Raw genomic sequence first — 20,988 nt, forward strand, 5'->3', positions numbered from 1 at the left:
ATTAGTAGCTCCGCTTTCGGGATGCGAATCACGTTTACTTTAAATACACCTTGTAACAGTCGTGACGATTGGTTACCTTTCTGACTGGACGTAGTGGGTTGATGGTAGTCAATAATGCCTTTATGGCGACAAAGACGCCACTATCAACACCTCACAGAGTTTGAACGAGGTCGTGTCATAGGGCTACGAGAAGCTGGATATTAATTCTGTGATACTCCAGAAAAGCTTGGCAGAAATGTAGCCATTATACAGGGTGTTACAAAAAGGTACGGCCAAACTTGCAGGAAACATTCCTCACACACAAATAAAGAAAAGATGTTATGTGGACATGTGTCCGGAAACGCTTAATTTCCATGTTAGAGCTCATTTTAGTTTCGTCAGTATGTACTGTACTTACTCGATTCACCGCCAGTTGGCCCAATTGAAGGAAGGTAATGTTGACTTCGGTGCTTGTGTTGACATGCGACTCATTGCTCTACAGTACTAGTATCAGGCACATCAGTACGTAGCATCAACAGGTTAGTGTTCATCACGAACGTGGTTTTGCAGTCAGTGTAATGTTTACAAATGCGGAGGTGGCAGATGCCCATTCGATGTATGGATTAGCACGGGGCAATAGCCGTGGCGCGGTACGTTTGTATCGAGACAGATTTTCAGAACGAAGGTGTCCCGACAGGAAGACGTTCGAAGCAACTGATCGGTGTCTTAGGGAGCACGGAACATTCCAGCCTACGACTCGCGACTGGGGAAGACCTAGAACGACGAGGACACCTGCAATGGACGAGGCAATTCTTCGTGCAGTTGACGATAACCCTAATGTCAGCGTCAGAGAAGTTGCTGGTGTACAAGATAACTTAGACCGCGTCACTGTATGGAGAGTGCTACGGGAGAACCAGTTGTTTCCGTGCCATGTACAGCGTGTGCAGGCACTATCAGCAGCTGATTGGCCTCCACAGCTACACTTCTGCGAATGGTTCATCCAACAATGTGTCAATCCTCATTTCAGAGCAAATGTTCTCTTTACGGATGAGGCTTCATTCCAACGTGATCAAATTGTAAATTTTCACAATCAACATGTGGGCTGACGATAATCCGCAAGCAATTGTGCAGTCACGACATCAACACAGATTTTCTTTGAACGTTTGGGCAGGCATTGTTGGTGATGTCTTGATTGGCCCCCATGTTCTTCCACCTACGCTCAATGGAGCACGTTATCATGATTTCAGGGATACTCTACCAGTGCTGCTACGACACGTGCCTTTACAAGTACGACACAACATGTGGTTCATGCACGATGGAGCTCCTGCACATTTCAGTCGAAGTGTTCGTACGCTTCTCAACAACAGATTCGGTGACCGATGGATTGGCAGAGGCGGACCAATTCCGTGGCCTCCACGCTCTCCTGACCTCACCCCTCTTGACTTTCATTTATGGGGGCATTTGAAAGCTCTTGTCTACGCAACCCCGGTACCAAATGTAGAGACTCTTCGTGCTCGTATTGTGGACGGCTGTAATACAATACGCCATTCTCCAGGGCTGCATCAGCGCATCAGGGATTCCATGCGACGGAGGGTGGATGCATGTATCCTCGCTAACGGAGGACATTTTGAACATTTCCTGTAACAAAGTGTTCGAAATCACGCTGGTACGTTCTATTGCTGTGTGTTTCCATGCCATGATTAATTTGATTTGAAGAGAAGTAATAAAAGGAGCTCTAACATGGAAAGTAAGCGTTTCCGGACAAATGTCCACGTAACGTCTTTTCCTTATTTGTGTGTGAGGAATGTTTCTTGAAAGTTTGGCCGTACCTTTGTAACACCCTGTATATCACTGTTGACATCTGTGGTCACGGGAACGTATGGTCTCAAGAAGACCGAGTTATGGACGGCTACGTGGCACCACCGAGAGGGAAGAACATCGTGTTCGGTGCATGGCTCTGTCGCATTTTACTGCATGTGCCGTAGTTGGTACCACATTGACACAACGAAATGTTACAAATCGGATACTTCAATAACAGCTCCAAGTCAGACGCACTATAGCGTGGCTTCCACTGGGCCCAAATCACCGCCATTTGCGACTCCAGTAGTGATGGCATGTGTCCTAGTTAGAAGGAGGCCAGATGAGCGATTGTAGCCAGCTTGTCTGGTTGCAACCAAATGTCGTAACACAACATACACACATATGTAATACTACTAATGTAAATCCACCCGATGATGGAGGTTTAAACCTTCGAAACGCGTCGTGGAAAAATAAAACGGTGACTGGTAACAGTAAACTTGTTGTTTCATTTAATGTCAGTAACAGTCACGGTAAAGCCTAACCTAAAAATGTTCGCATTTAAAGCTTATCTCGCGTTTACATAATCTGTGATCGTGCAATGTTAATCACTTAAATATGTTACCTAGACAAATGTATTTCCGAAATTTCGTTATTCTACATTAATTACATTTTGGTGTTGCTATTTCTTTCTGCCGTCCGTGTATTTTTCGTTCTGCGCAAAGAAAACGAATATTAAAACGGAAACCTCACCAGACATTACGATAATAGCCTAAATTTCGTACATCTTAAAAGTAGCTGAAATGGCTTGCGAAGATGCTACTATCAAAAGAATACAAGTTTCCAATACTGGTTCAAAATTAATAGACAAGGTGCTGAAATTGTGGGCTTGTGTAGAGTACTACCCAAAGCGAAAAAAAAAAAAAAAAAAGAACTGGAGATTTACAAATTGCATCTGAGCATTGCTAAACATTAACGAACCATATCGTGTATAATGAAGCGGTATCAGAAAGAAGAAGTAAAGGTATATGAGGGAAAACACATACGAAGAGTAGGTACTACGGTGAGGCAGTTGCTAAGATTATTAGGATTAGTTAATAGGGAACGGATGCGGTGGTATAAGAGAAAACTGGAGGGAACAACAAGGAGTGTTAAACAGAAAATCGAGAAATGGGGTTAGAATAGCAAATATTTGTTCTGCTTACGGCAGGAAAGCTTGGGTGCCCACTGAAACACAAACAACTCTTTGAATGTCAGTTGGAAAATTCTTGGAAGATAATGGCTTCACTGCTTAAAATTTATGAAGGCACTTTCTAACTATAAATTTTCTGTCAGCGCAGTCATAGATTCTGAAGCCACCTCCGAAACTGATTTAATTCACCTTCCTTGTAACGTGACTTACATTTGTTCTCCGTGTTTGGTACTTCAATTTTGTACGAGATGCATTCTGTCTACTATTCCCGAAAGAGAACGAGAGCACAGGAACTAGAAAATCAGCCAAGGAATGGGATATTATTTCTGGGCATCTTATTTTAAAATTACATACAACCTACAGTTAAAATGGAGGGAAGTTAAGGCTTAACGTCCCGTCAACACGAAAGTCTTTCCAATCGGGGCAGCCGTTCGGTAGGTTGAGGGCATTAAGGAGATTCGGAGAGGTGATGGGAACTGTTGTGACTTGGCAAGACAGCCAAGTCACAATGAGAGGAAGCCGAAAGGCACGCGCTTAAGCTCACGCAGGCTGGCGTGAGGTCTGGAACAGTTAAGGGAATTTTTAGTAGCAAATAAAGTACGTAGTTGATGTAATACTTAACTTTAATCCACAATTGTAGAACATCTCTCTTGACGGTACATGTTATAACGACAATATAAAATAATATCAAATGCTATGGCGCCTTGCTAGGTCGTAGCAAATGACGTAGCTGAAGACTATGCTAACTATCGTCTCGGCAAATGAGAGCGTATTGGTCAGTGTAGCATTGCTAGCAAAGTCGGCTGTACAACTGGGGCGAGTGCTAGTAAGTCTCTCTAGACCTGCCGTGTGGTGGCGCTCGGTCTGCAATCACTGACAGTGGTGACACGCGGGTCCGACGTATACTAACGGACCGCGGCCGATTTAAAAAGGCTACCACCTAGCAAGTGTGGTGTCTGGCGGTGACACCACAGGAACCACTCATATTTTGATTCGAGAAATCACCAGCGTCTTATTTCAGGATGGTTACCCAAGACGAGTTGTGGGATTCGGGAACGTTAACCACGGTGCCAACGGGTTCCATTCCTTAGTTTGCTTCTAACTAGTTGGTTACTGTGGTTAGTGGAGCACTAAACAGCTGCTTACTAGAATTTGTCACACAGAAGTGCAGGAAACATCGCAATCGAGACGATGTCAGTTGGTTCCCTCCACCATACTCGATTTTCCTGTGTCGATACCGTACAGTACGTGCAATGTTACTAGCAGTCGTAAACAGTTCATTTATGTCTAAGAGAACGGATAACAGTGCAAATAATACCTGCAATATTTGCTGCGTGCTGCATACATAAAGTGTATCTGAAATACGACCAGTCAGTTAGAAGAGGACGCGTCTACATTCGGGAACCAATCAAAAATGTAGAACTGTCTTTAACCTGTTCCTATAGAAATTACTTAATTACTGACATAAGCTTCATTTCGCAGGGCCCTGGCTGGCTTCACTTTTGGCATAATCCTCATGAAGGTCATCAGCGTCTTTTCTGGGTTCCTGCTCTACGCCACCTATCGCGACTGTGATCCTGTCAAAACCCACGTAAGTGCTCCCCATATTTAGAAATTTTCTATCTCAGATACTTTATTTGAGTATTGTTGACTTCGTGCGTCAGTTCATTATCTCACGACTTTGCAAAATGGTTCAAATGGCTCTGAGCACTATGGGACTTAACATCTACGGTCATCAGGCGCCTAGAACTTAGAACTACTTAAACCTAACTAACCTGAGGACAGCACACAATACCCAATCATCACGAGGCAGAGAAAATCCCTGACCTCGCTGGAAATCGAATCCGGGAACCCGGGCGCGGGAAGCGATAACGCTACCGCACGACCACGAGCTGCGGACACGACTTTACAAATACGAAATATTTTAGCTTTAATTTCTTGCGGAACGAAATGTATCCTTTGCTTCTATTGGTAATGGATTACAAGTCTGATGCTCTTCTGTTCCGATCGGTTTACGGCATCATAACAGAAGTAACAATTAAAAAGTATTCATAAAGTAGCAGATAGTACTGTTTCGTTATAGACTGAGTACTCGTCATTGTATGTATTTATTGCCATCTTACGTTACAGACTTACTAAATACCCGCCATTGTATGTATTTATTGCCATCTTCTCCTTTCCCCTCTGTATGTCCCTCCGTCATTCCGTCTCTGTCCATCTCCTCCTGCCCCTCTCTCCGTCTATATCCTCCTGCCCTATCTTTCTGTACATCTGCTCCTCCGGCCTGCATCCATCTATTTCTTCCTTCAAACTTCGTTTCCTCTCCCACTTTTAATACCATTTCCTCCTCTCCCTCTCTTTCTCCATCTCCTCCAGTCACTCATTGTGTCCATGTCCTCCTCTCCGTCTCCTCGTTCTTTTACCTGTCTACCTCCACCTCTCCTCTCTCTCTGTCCAACTCCCCTTTCCTTTCTCTGGTAATTTCCTCCTCGCACTCCCTCTTCATCAGCTCCTATATCCTATGTCTATCTCACCCTCTTTTAATTGTCCATCTCCTCCTCTCCCCCCTTTCTGTCCATTCCGCACTCCTCTCTCTCTCTCTCTCTCTCTCTCTCTCTCTCTCTCTCTCTCTCTCTCTCTCTCTTCCTACCACCTGTGTATCACCTCCTTCCCCGGCGGCCGCTGTAACCAAGCGGTTCTAGGCGCTTCAGTCCGGAACCGCGCTGCTGCTGCAGTCGCAGGTTCGAATCCTGCCTCGGGCATGGATAATTGTGATGTCCTTAGGTTAGTTAGGCTGAAGTAGTTCTAAGTATAGGGGACTGATGACATCAGATGTTAAGTTCCATAGTGCTTAGAGCCATTTTTTTAATCTCCTTCCCCCTCACTATCTGTCCATCTCCTCTATCCTAACGTTATCAGGCTTACCCCAGTACTAGCCTGGTAATTCATTCTCCCACAGTAATTCTTTCCAGATCGCCGCTAATATGTGGACGGAATTCGGTGAAATAGTTGCAAGGGTTCAGGATGAGCTTTTTACTCTTGATTTTGGTTGCGTATGCACATTTAACATATTTCTCACCTATTTGTACACATATTCCAGCTGTAACTCTAATGAATTTCGCCCTGTAGTTTCATTTTCACGCTGTTTGATATTTATGACGTCGTATCTCGTATCCTGAACGATGATGTAATGTTGCTCATCGAGTACATCCAGTGTCGCAGTTTATTGCATATCTTGTTGCTGAAAGAATTCATTAATATAGTGAGATGAAATACGTCTGCGATGTGATGTTTACAATGTCCTCGGCTGCCACGGCGGTGCAGGAGGTGTCTCGTCCCGACCAGCTGCTGCCCTTCTACGTCATGCGGGTGGCCGGCCACGTCCCCGGACTGCCGGGCCTCTTCGTCGCCGGCATCTTCGGCGCTGCCCTTAGGTGCGTACAGGCTCTGCAGCAGGGGAGTCTTGGAGAACACGTACGATCGACCTCAGTGTTGCTTATGTTCGATGCATACCAGCATGCAGTACTGACGGCGCAGTTATAGCCCAGATTTCACTACAACTGAGACCTTGCCGTTCATGCTAAGAGCCAAACCGACAATGGGACAAAATAACTTCAACAAGCAATAATACGACAGTATGACAAGGAACATCTCTTTCCAAACGATGCACAATTGAACTATGTTTTAGGATGTGACCATTTAAAAGCAAAATTTTATTCTGGATGTTCTTCAACCGAAGTAAGGAACTGGAGCCGTTGCTAATTTAATTTGACACTTTAATTTGACATAGATTAATCGAGATGAGTAAACAATTTTAATCACTTGTGCCCTCTTATCAGTTGCGAGACTGCGTTTCAGATTCAACCGGAAACAAGTGTCACGAACTGTCGTACCTACTGGTTCCAAGATACTATCGTCATTACACATTTTCGATGTGTGTTCATAAGAAGTGTAAACACTTCATTTAACTGTAGCAGAAAATGGAACGTATCTTCCGAAACATCTAGTGTGAGGAATAACTCAGTTCAGTAGCGTTTGTCGATTTTATTACTGTACACATGTTACTACGGTCATCACCCCTGTATCTATGGAGATGTACGCGCCTCCAAGGAAAATTTAACTGTGGTAAACCATTGTGATGAACAAGTGCTCATGTTCACTAGACTTTCTCTAATTTTGGCCCATACTACCGCCTCTGAAATTTGCCTACCACATAATCATAGGAGGGTCACTCCAAAAGAAATGTACACAATTTTTTTAAAAATTCAACTTTTATTCTACATGTTTGTAAGTTTTACAGTGTGTAGATACATCCTTTAGAAACAATATTTTCATTTCTCCACGTAATTTCCATCCCTCTCAACTGCCTTACGCCATCTTGGAACCAGCGCCTGTACACCCGCACGGTAAAATTGTGGACCAACGTGTTGGAGCCACTGTTTGGCAGGGTGCACAAGGGAGTCATCAACTTCAAACCTTGCTCCACGAAGAGAGCCTTTCACTTTCCCAAAGAGATAATGGTCATATGGAGCCAGGTCAAGACTGTAAGGCTGGTGTTTCTGTGTTGTCCATCCAAGTTCTGTGATCGCTTCCATGGCTTTTTGACTGACATGTGGCAGTGCCTGCTTTTGCCGACACTTTCACTATTTTGCAAACACTTCCTTCCCCTATCCCCAAGTAGCGTGACAATTCGTTCACAGTGATGCGTCTGTCAGCAATCAACAATTCGTTAACTCTCTGCACACTGTCTGGAGTGTGTGCAGTACGACGCCTGCTTCTGCGAGGACAATCGTCAATATTGCCGTGCCCGCATTCATCACGTAACCCGCTTGCCCACCAACTAACTGCACTGCGATCGACAGCAGCATCTCCATAAACCTTTTTCAACCTCTTGCGGATGATTCCCACTGCCTCGTTTTCACAGCACAGGAATTCTATGACAGCACGTTGCTTCTGACTAACGTCAAGTGTAGCAGCCATCTTGAAGACATGCTATGACGGCGCCACTCACGGGAACAGGTTGAACTAACAAGGGGAGGCCGCCAATTGTGAAATTCAGATTCGATTCATACTGCGCATAATAAAAGCTCATGGCCAGAGGTGTAATGTGGCAAAGCACCAAGATGCACTTCTCAGCCGCTGTCGAGAAAATCGACAGTTAAAAGAAATCGTTGCGGTGAAATACTCTGTACGGTTATTAATTTTCCACAGCGTCGTGCCGCAGCGGTAAGCGCTCGGGTTCGCAATCCGAAGGTCGCCGGATCGAATCCCGCGGCATGCAACTTTTTTTACTATTAGTTTTTTGTAATATATATATATATGCACTCCTGGAAATGGAAAAAAGAACACATTGACACCGGTGTGTCAGACCCACCATACTTGCTCCGGACACTGCGAGAGGGCTGTACAAGCAATGATCACACGCACGGCACAGCGGACACACCAGGAACCGCGGTGTTGGCCGTCGAATGGCGCTTGCTGCGCAGCATTTGTGCACCGCCGCCGTCAGTGTCAGCCAGTTTGCCGTGGCATACGGAGCTCCATCGCAGTCTTTAACACTGGTAGCATGCCGCGACAGCGTGGACGTGAACTGTATGTGCAGTTGACGGACTTTGAGCGAGGGCGTATAGTGGGCATGCGGGAGGCCGGGTGGACGTACCGCCGAATTGCTCAACACGTGGGGCGTGAGGTCTCCACAGTACATCGATGTTGTCGCCAGTGGTCGGCGGAAGGTGCACGTGCCCGTCGACCTGGGACCGGACCGCAGCGACGCACAGATGCACGCCAAGACCGTAGGATCCTACGCAGTGCTGTAGGGGACCGCACCGCCACTTCCCAGCAAATTAGGGACACTGTTGCTCCTGGGGTATCGGCGAGGACCATTCGCAACCGTCTCCATGAAGCTGGGCTACGGTCCCGCACACCGTTAGGCCGTCTTCCGCTCACGCCCCAACATCGTGCAGCCCGCCTCCAGTGGTGTCGCGACAGGCGTGAATGGAGGGACGAATGGAGACGTGTCGTCTTCAGCGATGAAAGTCGCTTCTGCCTTGGTGCCAATGATGGTCGTATGCGTGTTTGGCGCCGTGCAGGTGAGCGCCACAATCAGGACTGCATACGACCGAGGCACACAGGGCCAACACCCGGCATCATGGTGTGGGGAGCGATCTCCTACACTGGCCGTACACCACTGGTGATCGTCGAGGGGACACTGAATAGTGCACGGTACATCCAAACCGTCATCGAACCCATCGTTCTACCATTCCTAGACCGGCAAGGGAACTTGCTGTTCCAACAGGACAATGCGCGTCCGCATGTATCCCGTGCCACCCAACGTGCTCTAGAAGGTGTAAGTCAACTACCCTGGCCAGCAAGATCTCCGGATCTGTCCCCCATTGAGCATGTTTGGGACTGGATGAAGCGTCGTCTCACGCGGTCTGCACGTCCAGCACGAACGCTGGTCCAACTGAGGCGCCAGGTGGAAATGGCATGGCAAGCCGTTCCACAGGACTACATCCAGCATCTCTACGATCGTCTCCATGGGAGAATGGCAGCCTGCATTGCTGCGAAAGGTGGATATACACTGTACTAGTGCCGACATTGTGCATGCTCTGTTGCCTGTGTCTATGTGCCTGTGGTTCTGTCAGTGTGATCATGTGATCTATCTGACCCCAGGAATGTGTCAATAAAGTTTCCCCTTCCTGGGACAATGAATTCACGGTGTTCTTATTTCAATTTCCAGGAGTGTATATATATATATATATATATAATTCAAATATATATTTGCATTACAAAAAACTTATAATAAAAAAAGTTGCATGCCGCGAATTAATGAATTGCTTATGCATGTTGGTGAAGGCGGATCGCTCTCCAATTGTACCACCTCCATTTTTCCGTTTGTTTAACAGGGTGTACCAAAGCTGTCCCGTCCGCACTGATTTTATAAGTTGTTTATAAGTTGTTATAAGTTGCGCTAAGGACCGCATCTACCTTCTTTCGAAGTTAGCAGGCAACTACGCTGTTATGCGGCGGCTCGTTTCGGTCCATTCAACGTCTGTCCATCAAGTGTAACGAGCGAGTAACGGAGTTTATATTTCATACCTGCCACAGCAAATGTGTGTTCGTGGGGTCTCTATTCTAATTCGAACGTTTGACTTACGCTATACGTATTCGTTTCGGAATATCGGTTCTACGTCTTCCGTTAACTATACGTGGTAAACATTATGAAGACAACTAATAACATTTGTGAAATACAACTTTGTTTGCGGAAAACATAATGATGTTCGAAGTCGCCAGTTTTTCCACGACAAACGACTTTCAACAACTTATTATATGCATAATTGTTGCAACTGATTGCCGAGAATTATATATATATATATATATGTGTGTGTATATATATACACATTTGAATTACAAAAAACAAATACTAAAAAAAAGTTGCATGGCGCGACTTTCGGATTACAAACCCGAGCGTTTACCGCTGCGCCACAACGCTGTAGAAAATTGTAAATCGTAGAGAGTATTTCACCGCAACGGTTTCTTTTTAACTGTCAGTTTTCTCGACAACGGCTGAGAAGTGCATCTTAGTGCTTTGCCACATTACACCTCTGGCCATGAGCTTTTATTATGCGCAGTATGAATCGAATCTGAATTTCACAATTGGCGGCCTCCCCTTGTAAGTTTGAAAACAAGGGGGAAGGATGTATCTACACACTGTAAAACTTTCACACATGCAAAGTGTAAACTGTATTTCTACAAAAATAGAGTGTTTTTTTGTTTTTTTTTGTTTCTTTTTGGAGTGACCCTCGTAACAACAGCACCGATACTTGTACTCCACTGTCAGACATCAGAAAGTTTTTCGCTCAAAAATTTCACATAGCTTGTTTTCGGATTAGGATCTCTACCTCAAACTGACATATTTACCTTTGTTTCACTGTTCCTGAAAGTTTATCACGAAATCATCCTGAACTAACTAGTTTAATATCAGTGTCCACATATGAAAATTTGCTTGGTGTTCGAGTATATTTATTCTGTACTACTAATTATTCGTCTTACAGATCTTAGCAATGAGCGCTTTATTTCAGTTCCATGTCTGGCACTCTCAACGCTCTTTCTGCTACTATCTACGAGGACTTCCTGCTGCCACTGATGCCCAAAAAGAAGACGGATTTCCTGGTGAATTTTATAATGCAAGGTATCGTGCTGGGTGTGGGCATCGTCACCGTGGGAATGGTCTTCATTGTCGAGCGGCTGGGAACAATTCTGGAGGTAAGTATCCATCTCAAAGGCAACAACGTATACCCAAAAGGTCTGAAGAACTCCGGACGTTTGTTGTAGGGTACTTAAAGAAACATTCGGACAATACGAGAAATGAGAAAATTAATTCATTACTAAGTTAAAACGATAATTCTGATACCAAATACCTTTCAGCAGAAAAAATCTGAAAGGTTTATGTCATCAACTGGATCTTTAAACTGAATTGTCTTTGAGCTTCTGTTCCTTTAATCCTCTAACAAATTTTATGTAAATAGACTGAAGTGGCAATAAAAAATTTATATAAGTACCTACAAGGGGGTTTCAGGCCTGATCTGTCATTTTCGTGCAATGCTGAGGTGCTATTCCAGAACATGGAGAGCTTCGGCAATTCTATTCGTATGTAAGGGGGAATTTAGAGTAGACAGGGGCGGCAGTAAAAATATGGATAGAAGAAGGGAGCCTGCAAGTGTAGTCCCTGCAGTTGTGTGAACCATTTCGACAACGTGGCTTGGAGGCCAGCGCCCCTGCCTAGTAAGCTGGAGATCTACCTTCGATTCCCGGTCTTCGTACACATTTTCACTCACTGCTTCAGTCTGCATACACAAAATCATATCTGTATGGTACCAGAAAAGTCTCTGAGAATCTGTCATTTCATTTGTCTAACAAATTTATTCTGATAGTGTACGCTTTTTGAGAAGTGTACCTTTTTCAATACAGTCGGTACTTTTGACATGAAAGCTAATGTACAATTTTATTCTTCACACTAGTCCTCGACATTTTTCGCCTCTGTGTGAAACATTGATCGCTGACATTTTTCAAGCGAGTGAAATAGACATACCAGTGATAAACGACGGGAAAAAAAATTAAAACTACGGAACCCAGCTTTATAATCACTTTTGCGAATTGAAGTTTGCGTTAGGGAACGCAAAGCGTTTTCTTTCCTGATTAAGTACGATGCCACAATCATTCAAAACGTAGAAGAATTTCAGTCCATACAAAAAGTGCCCAAATCATTAGCTTAATTTTTAAAACTCCTTTTTTATCAGCTCAGGTAAATAATTTAACACTTTTCTATTCTTTTTGTGTTAAATCAGTAGTTTGTAAATATACTTGTTTGAAAAATGTCATATGATGAATTGATACTAATGTCAGATTTTCCGTAATTTTCAGTCGTTGTGTGTTTCATTTCTGATAAAGTATACATTTAAATAATTTCTACATTTACGTCACTGATATCCCTAAGAATATTAAATTATCTGTGAACGGTGGTGTAAGCGCACATTCAGTGTGGGCTCGGACCTAGAGGTTTAATTTGGCCACTTGACATTGTGACGTGGGTGCCTTCCATTTTGTCAGTAGCACATTATAGTACAAAAATAGTATAAATTATATGAGCATTCAATAATGATATTTTCGTTTGGAGATTTATTCTCTCTTATAAAAACGTCAGAACATCAGAATATCGTATTAAAATAGACAGATTTTTCATGTTAAGAAATAGTCAGTTCCTTTCGTTGTATATGTCAGAAACGCTGGAGCAGTAAAAGCCACCCACTATTTCAGTTACATCAGAATACATATTTGAAATTCAGCTTCAGCAAGAATGTAGCAACAGGACTGCTTGCACCAACTGAAGTCTCCGAACGGCCAGGAGATAGTACATAATGTATTTTTTCCTTGTAAGAAATAAGCTGTGATTCTACAGTTTAAATTTAGAGCAATGCTAAACTCAGAATTACTGAAACTCAGTGAAGAGCCTGCACGGACGAAAGATGGATATGGTGTATCTTCAATAGGAGTAAATGTACAGTTTCTGTTCTAAATGTAATGTTTAGTTTAATGTTAGATCTCACATTGATATTAGTCATTACTGTAATCGATAAAGCTAAAGTGATGAATATGCGTCAATCTTTATACAAATTCTAAAATAGAACGTGAAAACGATAATCATTTAAATATTAAAATATTCTGCAGTTTTTCATTGTGGCAATCAGTTGTTCATTAGGGTATGGGATATAGAATAACTCAGTGAATTTAAAAGCATATACAAGCTTAATTTATGTTATGGGAATTTCCTTCTTTCAACATAGTGTATCCAGACATTATCCGTTCCATTTGTAACCTATCCAAAATATTTGATTAAATGCTTTTTTCCCCGTTTCTTAGCTATGCATTACAAACACCTGGCAGCAAAGTCGACAAACATGAATTAAGGAAACTTTTCTTACAACTGTCTCTTTACGGAGCAATAAGGTGCCATAATACAAAAAAAAGAAATATTCGAAGGGTAATTTTAGTTATATGTTCTTTAAGAAGGGCACAGAACCATGGTGTAATAAAATTTAAGGAATGTTTCAACTGATAAAGCCAAATAAATACCACTCATCTTTTTTCTACGGAAGTAAACCTGTCTTAAAATATCTGATGAATGAGAAATCTGTTTTATTGTGTCTCTACTGGAATATTGTACAAATCGTCCGTCCAGCCAAATGCTTCCTGAGGCAAACTCCTTAGCTTCAGTAGCAGAGCTTCCCCTGACTTAACAATTATCAACGCGTGTGGGATGCGATGGGGAGTCATACTGCAGGATATCCACATGCAGCAAAGACCAGCCAGCAGCTGTTGGAGAAATGGAACGTCCTACTACAAGACCTTACCAACCTTGTGGCCTACATGGAAGCTCGTTTTAGAGTACACATTTCCGTCCGTAGTGATCATACACTCTTAACGAACAAATAAAAATAAATGCTTGTTTCAGTTACTACTGTGGATCACTGTAGCAGCTCGTTCCATGTATGGTCGAAGTTTCGTTGACCTACGTCACTCGGCAGTGACACATCGCATGTGAAAGTTACTTACGCCACGAAGTTATGTTGATGATGGATGATTTATTCAAGAGAAACTGCTTCACAAGTTGAGCAAGGCAATAAAGTGTTGGTCTACTTCTGGTCCTTATTCGGGTGGGCAGTGGTTGATGAAGGTGTTTGACGTTCCCCTGAGAGATACCGTGCCAAATTCTGTTCAATCCTGAGATGGTTGGAGGGCCCTGCCCATTATGCTTCAGCATGAAGATAAGCTGTACAAATTCTCGCTGTGTGTGGTTGGCGCTGTTTCTCTGAAATGTAAGCCCAAGACGGCATACCATGAAAGGCAACAAAAAGGGGCACAGAATATTGTCGACGTACCGCTGTGCTGTGAGCGTACCGCGGATGACAACCAGAGGGGTCCTTCTATCAAATGAAAAGGCATCCCAAATCATCACTGCCGTTTATCAGGCCATATGATAGGTGACAGGTTTGTATCCCATTCCTCTCCAGTGAGTCTCCCGAAATGTCCTCCCTGCTCATCGGAACTCAATTTGAAGTGTCTCTTATAACTCCAGTCAATGATTTTCCAGGCCGAATGTACCCGACATCACTGCAGACGGGCCTGTCAGTGTATAGAGATCAATAGCAGTCAGTGCAAAGGGAACCCTGAGCTCAGCCCTCTTCCAGTGAGCCCCCGATTAATGCTCTTTGTGGTTACTGAAGCACCGGCCGCACGTCGAGTCGATGATAGTGAGGATTCCGGAACTGAGTGCCTCTCGGTTTTCACGTACTATCATCTATCTAGATCAACTGCTTCCTACCTCCTTGATACTGTGTTTGACCAAGGTTCCTGCGAATGTCTTCGAATAGTGGCATGCCTCCTATTCAAATGTCGAGGGATTGGCCAATTACTCCAAACAACTTCCTTGAGATCAACGACACGTCCGCTCTCGAATGCGGACATCTGCGTATGTTCTCCATGCGCCTCTCTGCGAGGCATAGTAACTGTCCAACTGCACGATGTTTGCAAAGACTTTATGTCATTTTTTTTATTTACACGTCAAAGTTACGTAGGACCAAATTGAGGAGTAAATCTCCAAGGTCATGGAACGTGTCAGTACACGAAATTACAACATAAAAGTAATAATAGATAAGTTTAAGTAAACGCAATCAACAATACAAGAATGAGCTTAAATTTTCACGGAATTCTTCGACAGAATAGAAGGAGTGACCCATGAGGAAACTCTGCAGTTTAGATTTGAAAGCGCGTGGATTACTGCTAAGATATTTGAATTCCTGTGGTAGCTTATTGAAAATGGATGCAGCCGTATACTGCACGCCTTTCTGCACAAGACTTAAGGAAGTCCGATGCAAATGCGGGTTTGATTTCTGCCGAGTATTAATTGAGTGAAAGCTGCTTATTTTTGGGAATAAGCTATTATTGTTAACAAGAAATGACAGTAAGGAATATACACTCCTGGAAATTGAAATAAGAACACCGTGAATTCATTGTCCCAGGAAGGGGAAACTTTATTGACACATTCCTGGGGTCAGATACATCACATGATCACACTGACAGAACCACAGGCACATAGACACAGGCAACAGAGCATGCACAATGTCGGCACTAGTACAGCGTATATCCACCTTTCGCAGCAATGCAGGCTGATATTCTCCCATGGAGACGATCGTAGAGATGCTGGATGTAGTCCTGAGGAACGGCTTGCCATGCCATTTCCACCTGGCGCCTCAGTTGGACCAGCGTTCGTGCTGGACGTGCAGACCGCGTGAGACGACGCTTCATCCAGTCCCAAACATGCTCAATGGGGGACAGATCCGGAGATCTTGCTGGCCAGGGTAGTTGACTTACACCTTCTAGAGCACGTTGGGTGGCACGGGATACATGCGGACGTGCATTGTCCTGTTGGAACAGCAAGTTCCCTTGCCGGTCTAGGAATGGTAGAACGATGGGTTCGATGACGGTTTGGATGTACCGTGCACTATTCAGTGTCCCCTCGACGATCACCAGTGGTGTACGGCCAGTGTAGGAGATCGCTCCCCACACCATGATGCCGGGTGTTGGCCCTGTGTGCCTCGGTCGTATGCAGTCCTGATTGTGGCGCTCACCTGCACGGCGCCAAACACGCATACGACCATCATTGGCACCAAGGCAGAAGCGACTCTCATCGCTGAAGACGACACGTCTCCATTCGTCCCTCCATTCACGCCTGTCGCGACACCACTGGAGGCGGGCCGCACGATGTTGGGGCGTGAGCAGAAGACGGCCTAACGGTGTGCGGGACCGTAGCCCAGCTTCATGGAGACGGTTGCGAATGGTCCTCGCCGATACCCCAGGAGCAACAGTGTCCCTAATTTGCTGGGAAGTGGCGGTGCGGTCCCCTACGGCACTGCGTAGGATCCTACGGTCTTGGCGTGCATCCGTGCGTCGCTGCGGTCCGGTCCCAGGTCGACGGGCACGTGCACCTTCCGCCGACCACTGGCGACAACATCGATGTACTGTGGAGACCTCACGCCCCACGTGTTGAGCAATTCGGCGGTACGTCCACCCGGCCTCCCGCATGCCCACTATACGCCCTCGCTCAAAGTCCATCAACTGCACATACGGTTCACGTCCACGCTGTCGCGGCATGCTACCAGTGTTAAAGACTGCAATGGAGCTCCGTATGCCACGGCAAACTGGCTGACACTGACGGCGGCGGTGCACAAATGCTGCGCAGCTAGCGCCATTCGACGGCCAACACCGCGGTTCCTGGTGTGTCCGCTGTGCCGTGCGTGTGATCATTGCTTGTACAGCCCTCTCGCAGTGTCCGGAGCAAGTATGGTGGGTCTGACACACCGGTGTCAATGTGTTCTTTTTTCCATTTCCAGGAGTGTATGTATTGAGAGGCCAATGTCAAAATACCCAGACTCGTGAACAGGGGCCGACTAGCGTTTCGTGAACTTATTGCCCAGACCGCCCATTTCTGAGTCAAAACTTTCCTTTTAGAATAGCAATAGTAACCCCAGAATATAATGCCATACGATATAAGCGAATCAAAATATGCAAAGTAGACCAATTTTCGTGTTGAACGATCACGCACTTCAGATACCGTTCGAATAGTAAAAATGGCAGCATTAAGTCATTGAACAGAATCCCGAACAAGAGCTTTCCACAACACCTTACTATCTGATGACCTAGAAATTTGAACTGTTGAGTTTCACTACTCTTATGCCCGCTCTGTGAAATTAAAACGTCAGGTTTTGTTGGGTTGTGTGTTAGGAACAGTAACAACTGAGTCTTACTGTGATTTAGCGTTAGTTTATTTTTTACAAGCCATGAACTTAGGTCGTGAACTGCACTATCTGAAACCGAGCCAATGTTGCACACAACATCCTTTACTACCAAGCTAGTGTCATTAGCAAACAGAAATATTTTAGAGTTACTCATAATACTAGAGGGCTTATCATTTATGTAAATAAGGAACAGGAGTAGCCCCAACACTGATCCTGGGACACCCCCCACCTGACCATACCCCACTCAGACCCCACATCACAGCCATTCTCAGCACTGTGAATAATGACGTTTTGCTGTCTGTTGCTAAAGTAACAGGTGAACCAATTGTGAGCTACTTCCCGTATTCCGTAATGGTTCAGCATCTGGAGCAACATTTTGTGATCAACACAATCAAATGCCTTAGTTAAGTCAAAAAATGTACCTAGCGTTCGAAGCCTTTTGTGTACCAATCTAGTAAGTCAAAGATAAGAGAATATCGTATTTTCAGTTGTTAAACGACTTCTAAAGACGAACTGTACATTTGATAGCAAATCGTGTGATACAAAATGATCAATTATCTTTACATACACAGCCTTTTCAATACTTTAACAAACACCGATGGTATAGAAGTAGGTCTAAAATTGTCTACGTTATCCTTTTCTCCATTTTTATAAAGCGGCTTTACTACTGAGTACTTCAATGGTTCGGGTAACTGATCATTGGTACAGGAAAAAATTACAAATATGGCTAAATGCAGGGCTAACATGTGCAGCACAGTACTTTAATATTTTGCTTGGCACTCCATCATAACCATGAGAGTCCTTACTCTTCAGTGATTTAATTGTTAACTCAATTTTCTCAGGAGAGTATTTCAGACATCAGTCTCAGAAAGGGATATGCCAAGAAAGTTATATGATTCCCTGTAGAAACTAAATTTTTATCTAATTAATCAGTAACGCCCCGAAAATTACTGTTAAATACTGTACATATATCTGATTTATCAGTAACAGAAATATTTTTACTACGAACTGACTTTATATCGTCGACCTTCTATTTGCATATCACATACTCTTTGCCTTCCTAATAACATTTTCAAGCACCTTACAATACTGGGCTATTGTAGCTTGATTGTGACTACTTCTAACATATTTATAAAATTCCCGCTTTGTTCTAATGGTTCAAATGGCTCTGAGCACTGTGGTACTTAACATTTGAGGTCATCAGGCCGCTAGAACTTAGAACTACTTAAACGTAACTAAGCTAAGGACATCACACACATCCATGCCCGAGGCAGGATTCGAACCTGCGACTGTAGCGGTCGCTCAGTTCCAGACTGAAGCGCCTAGAACTGCTCGACTACACCAGCCGGCTCTTTGTTCTACATGATATCCTTATCCCATTAATCAGCCACGCGTGCTGTCTATTACTTCTAGTACGCCGTTTAGAACGTTCTAATGGAAAGCAACTCTCAAAGAGCAAGAGAAATGTCCCCTGTTTACTATTCTTGTCACGTGCGTGGTGAAATTATTATACAGCGTCACATATTCGTCCATCGGCCGCCAAAATTTATTATTTTGTGTCTCCTGTACAGATATCAATTAGTGAACAATTTGCGTAACTGGTGCGTGGTGCGTCGTTCTTATTTTTTGTCTATTTTTATCTAAGAGTGTAATTTCTTTTGCCTGTCGTTAGTAACGGACCGCTGTGACCGAGCGGTTCTTGGCGCTTCAGTCCGGAACCGCGCTGCTGCTACGGTCGCAGGTTCGAATCCTGCCTCGGGCGTGGATGTGTGTGGTGTTCTTAGGTTAGCTAGGTTTAAGTAGTTCCACATCAAGAGGACTGATGACCTCAGATGTTAAGTCCGATAGTGCTTAGAGCCAATTGAACCATTTTTGAGTAACTCTGCGGTAAAGACATTCAACATACTTACTTTCAAGATAACAGAGCAAGAAAATCTGGAATACCCAGCAATAAGAACATACATCATTACCAACTTCTTCCACAGTCTATCTATCCTTATTCGAAAGCTGTAGATTTCTGTTAGCTACTTGCCAGATGGGGTTGTTAGTTGTAAAGATGCTTGACGACAGGCCTCTGTAGCAACAGAAATAGAAATTTTTTGCTAGTTAAAACACGCGTCCGGAGCACAGACTCGAGACTGGCTCTGTCTTGCGCTGGCAGAGCTCCACCGGCTGGTCCGAGCACGCTCCACGGCGCAGCCCGGAGCCTTCAGAATGCCAGCAGCGGACTCCCACACGCCCGTCAGTCGGCCGCGCCAGGCTACCAGTGTGTGCGCTGCCGCCGTTACTCCGCTAACTGCCTATTACAGCTAATCTTGTGACAACAGCGCGCCGTTTCTCTTTGTGTCCACAGCTGGGCTACAGCGTGGGAGGCGTGACGAACGGCGCGCTGCTCGGGATATTCACACTCGGCATGCTGGTTCCCTCGGCCAACACCAAGGTAAGCACTTATCGCAATTTAACGGTGACACGACACCATCGTTACTCATTACATTTTTACTGTCAACAGAAAAAGTAGAAACCTTTTGTAATTTGGGTTCCGTATATTTATCGGTTAAAACGGAACCCTTATAAGATCCATCTGTCTGTCTGCTTCCCTGCCTGACTCTCTGTCCGACTGTTGAAAACCGATTTTCTTAGGAAGAGGTAGACGTGAAGTTGTAATTTATGTCACTCACTGTATCTGGGTGGTGCAAAAATTAGAACTTATACATCAATGCGACCAAAAGACACGGCCATTTATGTTACACACCTTGATACTCGCAGACTCACTCATCAAAAACTGTAGGGTGCATGTCGTTGACCTAGAATCATGAAATGTAGAGAGTATCAACGTTCAACAGTACATTTAAAGGAAGAAATCCGAAACATGTTACTTTGTAATTATATTAAACAGAAAAAAAATTTAAGTCATTTCTTGTCTGTCTGTTAAGACGCCTTCTCAGGAATGGGAAGACATGTGAACTTTCAAATTATGTCTGATAAATAAGTTTGTGGTACCTTCGCGCTATAAGAAAGCTAAGCAACTGAATGGAAGCAATCAAAAGGTACGGCCATTTATGTCACATTTTGATACTCGCAAACTCACTCATCAGAACATGTAGATTGGTCTAGAATCATGACATTTGGCACAGAGAAAGGCTTCAAAATGCAAGTAAATGGAAAAACTGCCATTTGTTATCCGAATGTCTCTCTGTCCGTCCGTAAGATGTCCATGACTAAGGAATTTATTGCTAGCACACTCGAGCAGATGTAATTTCGATGGATTGCTTACGCGCTGCATGCGATATGTAAGCTATAAGAGAATCTCAGACCAAAGAGCAGTGTTGTATGCAGTAGGAGTAATTAGTAGCTAGCAGTCGTGTGTATCGAGTTGGCTGGGCCGGTCGTGGGGAGCGATGGCGGTGCCTGAGCGATGTAGTATAAGGTAAAAGCAGACTCGCGCTTATGTACTACTGCTATATCAAGTCCCATGTAACTGTTTTTAAAAAAAAATCTCTTGATAATAATCTTTCTTATAAAGAATTAACTTTGGACAATCACTCATCTCAATTTAAAGAATTTTCTAATTTCTCCAATCCATAGTCATCCCGATTATTGTAAAGAAAAAATCTGTTGTTCTTTTTATACATGACAAATCTATCGGCCAGCATTGCTCTGGGCTGT

The 20,988-nt window shown here is 44.1% G+C and overlaps 1 protein-coding gene across 1 annotated transcript in view; it reads left to right on the plus strand.

The window, feature by feature from the left end:
* The window catches only part of LOC124795295 (sodium-coupled monocarboxylate transporter 1-like), a 114,373-nt gene that overhangs the window by 77,766 nt on the left and 15,619 nt on the right, over positions 1–20,988 (plus strand). The window contains exons 8-11 of the mRNA XM_047259253.1: positions 4,451–4,559; positions 6,293–6,402; positions 11,050–11,233; positions 19,676–19,762. Of these exons, the coding sequence (XP_047115209.1) occupies positions 4,451–4,559; positions 6,293–6,402; positions 11,050–11,233; positions 19,676–19,762 (490 nt within the window). The remainder of the gene's footprint in view (positions 1–4,450; positions 4,560–6,292; positions 6,403–11,049; positions 11,234–19,675; positions 19,763–20,988) is intronic.

Source organism: Schistocerca piceifrons, chromosome 4, assembly GCF_021461385.2.
Source record: "Schistocerca piceifrons isolate TAMUIC-IGC-003096 chromosome 4, iqSchPice1.1, whole genome shotgun sequence".
NCBI classification, from domain to species: domain Eukaryota; kingdom Metazoa; phylum Arthropoda; class Insecta; order Orthoptera; family Acrididae; genus Schistocerca; species Schistocerca piceifrons.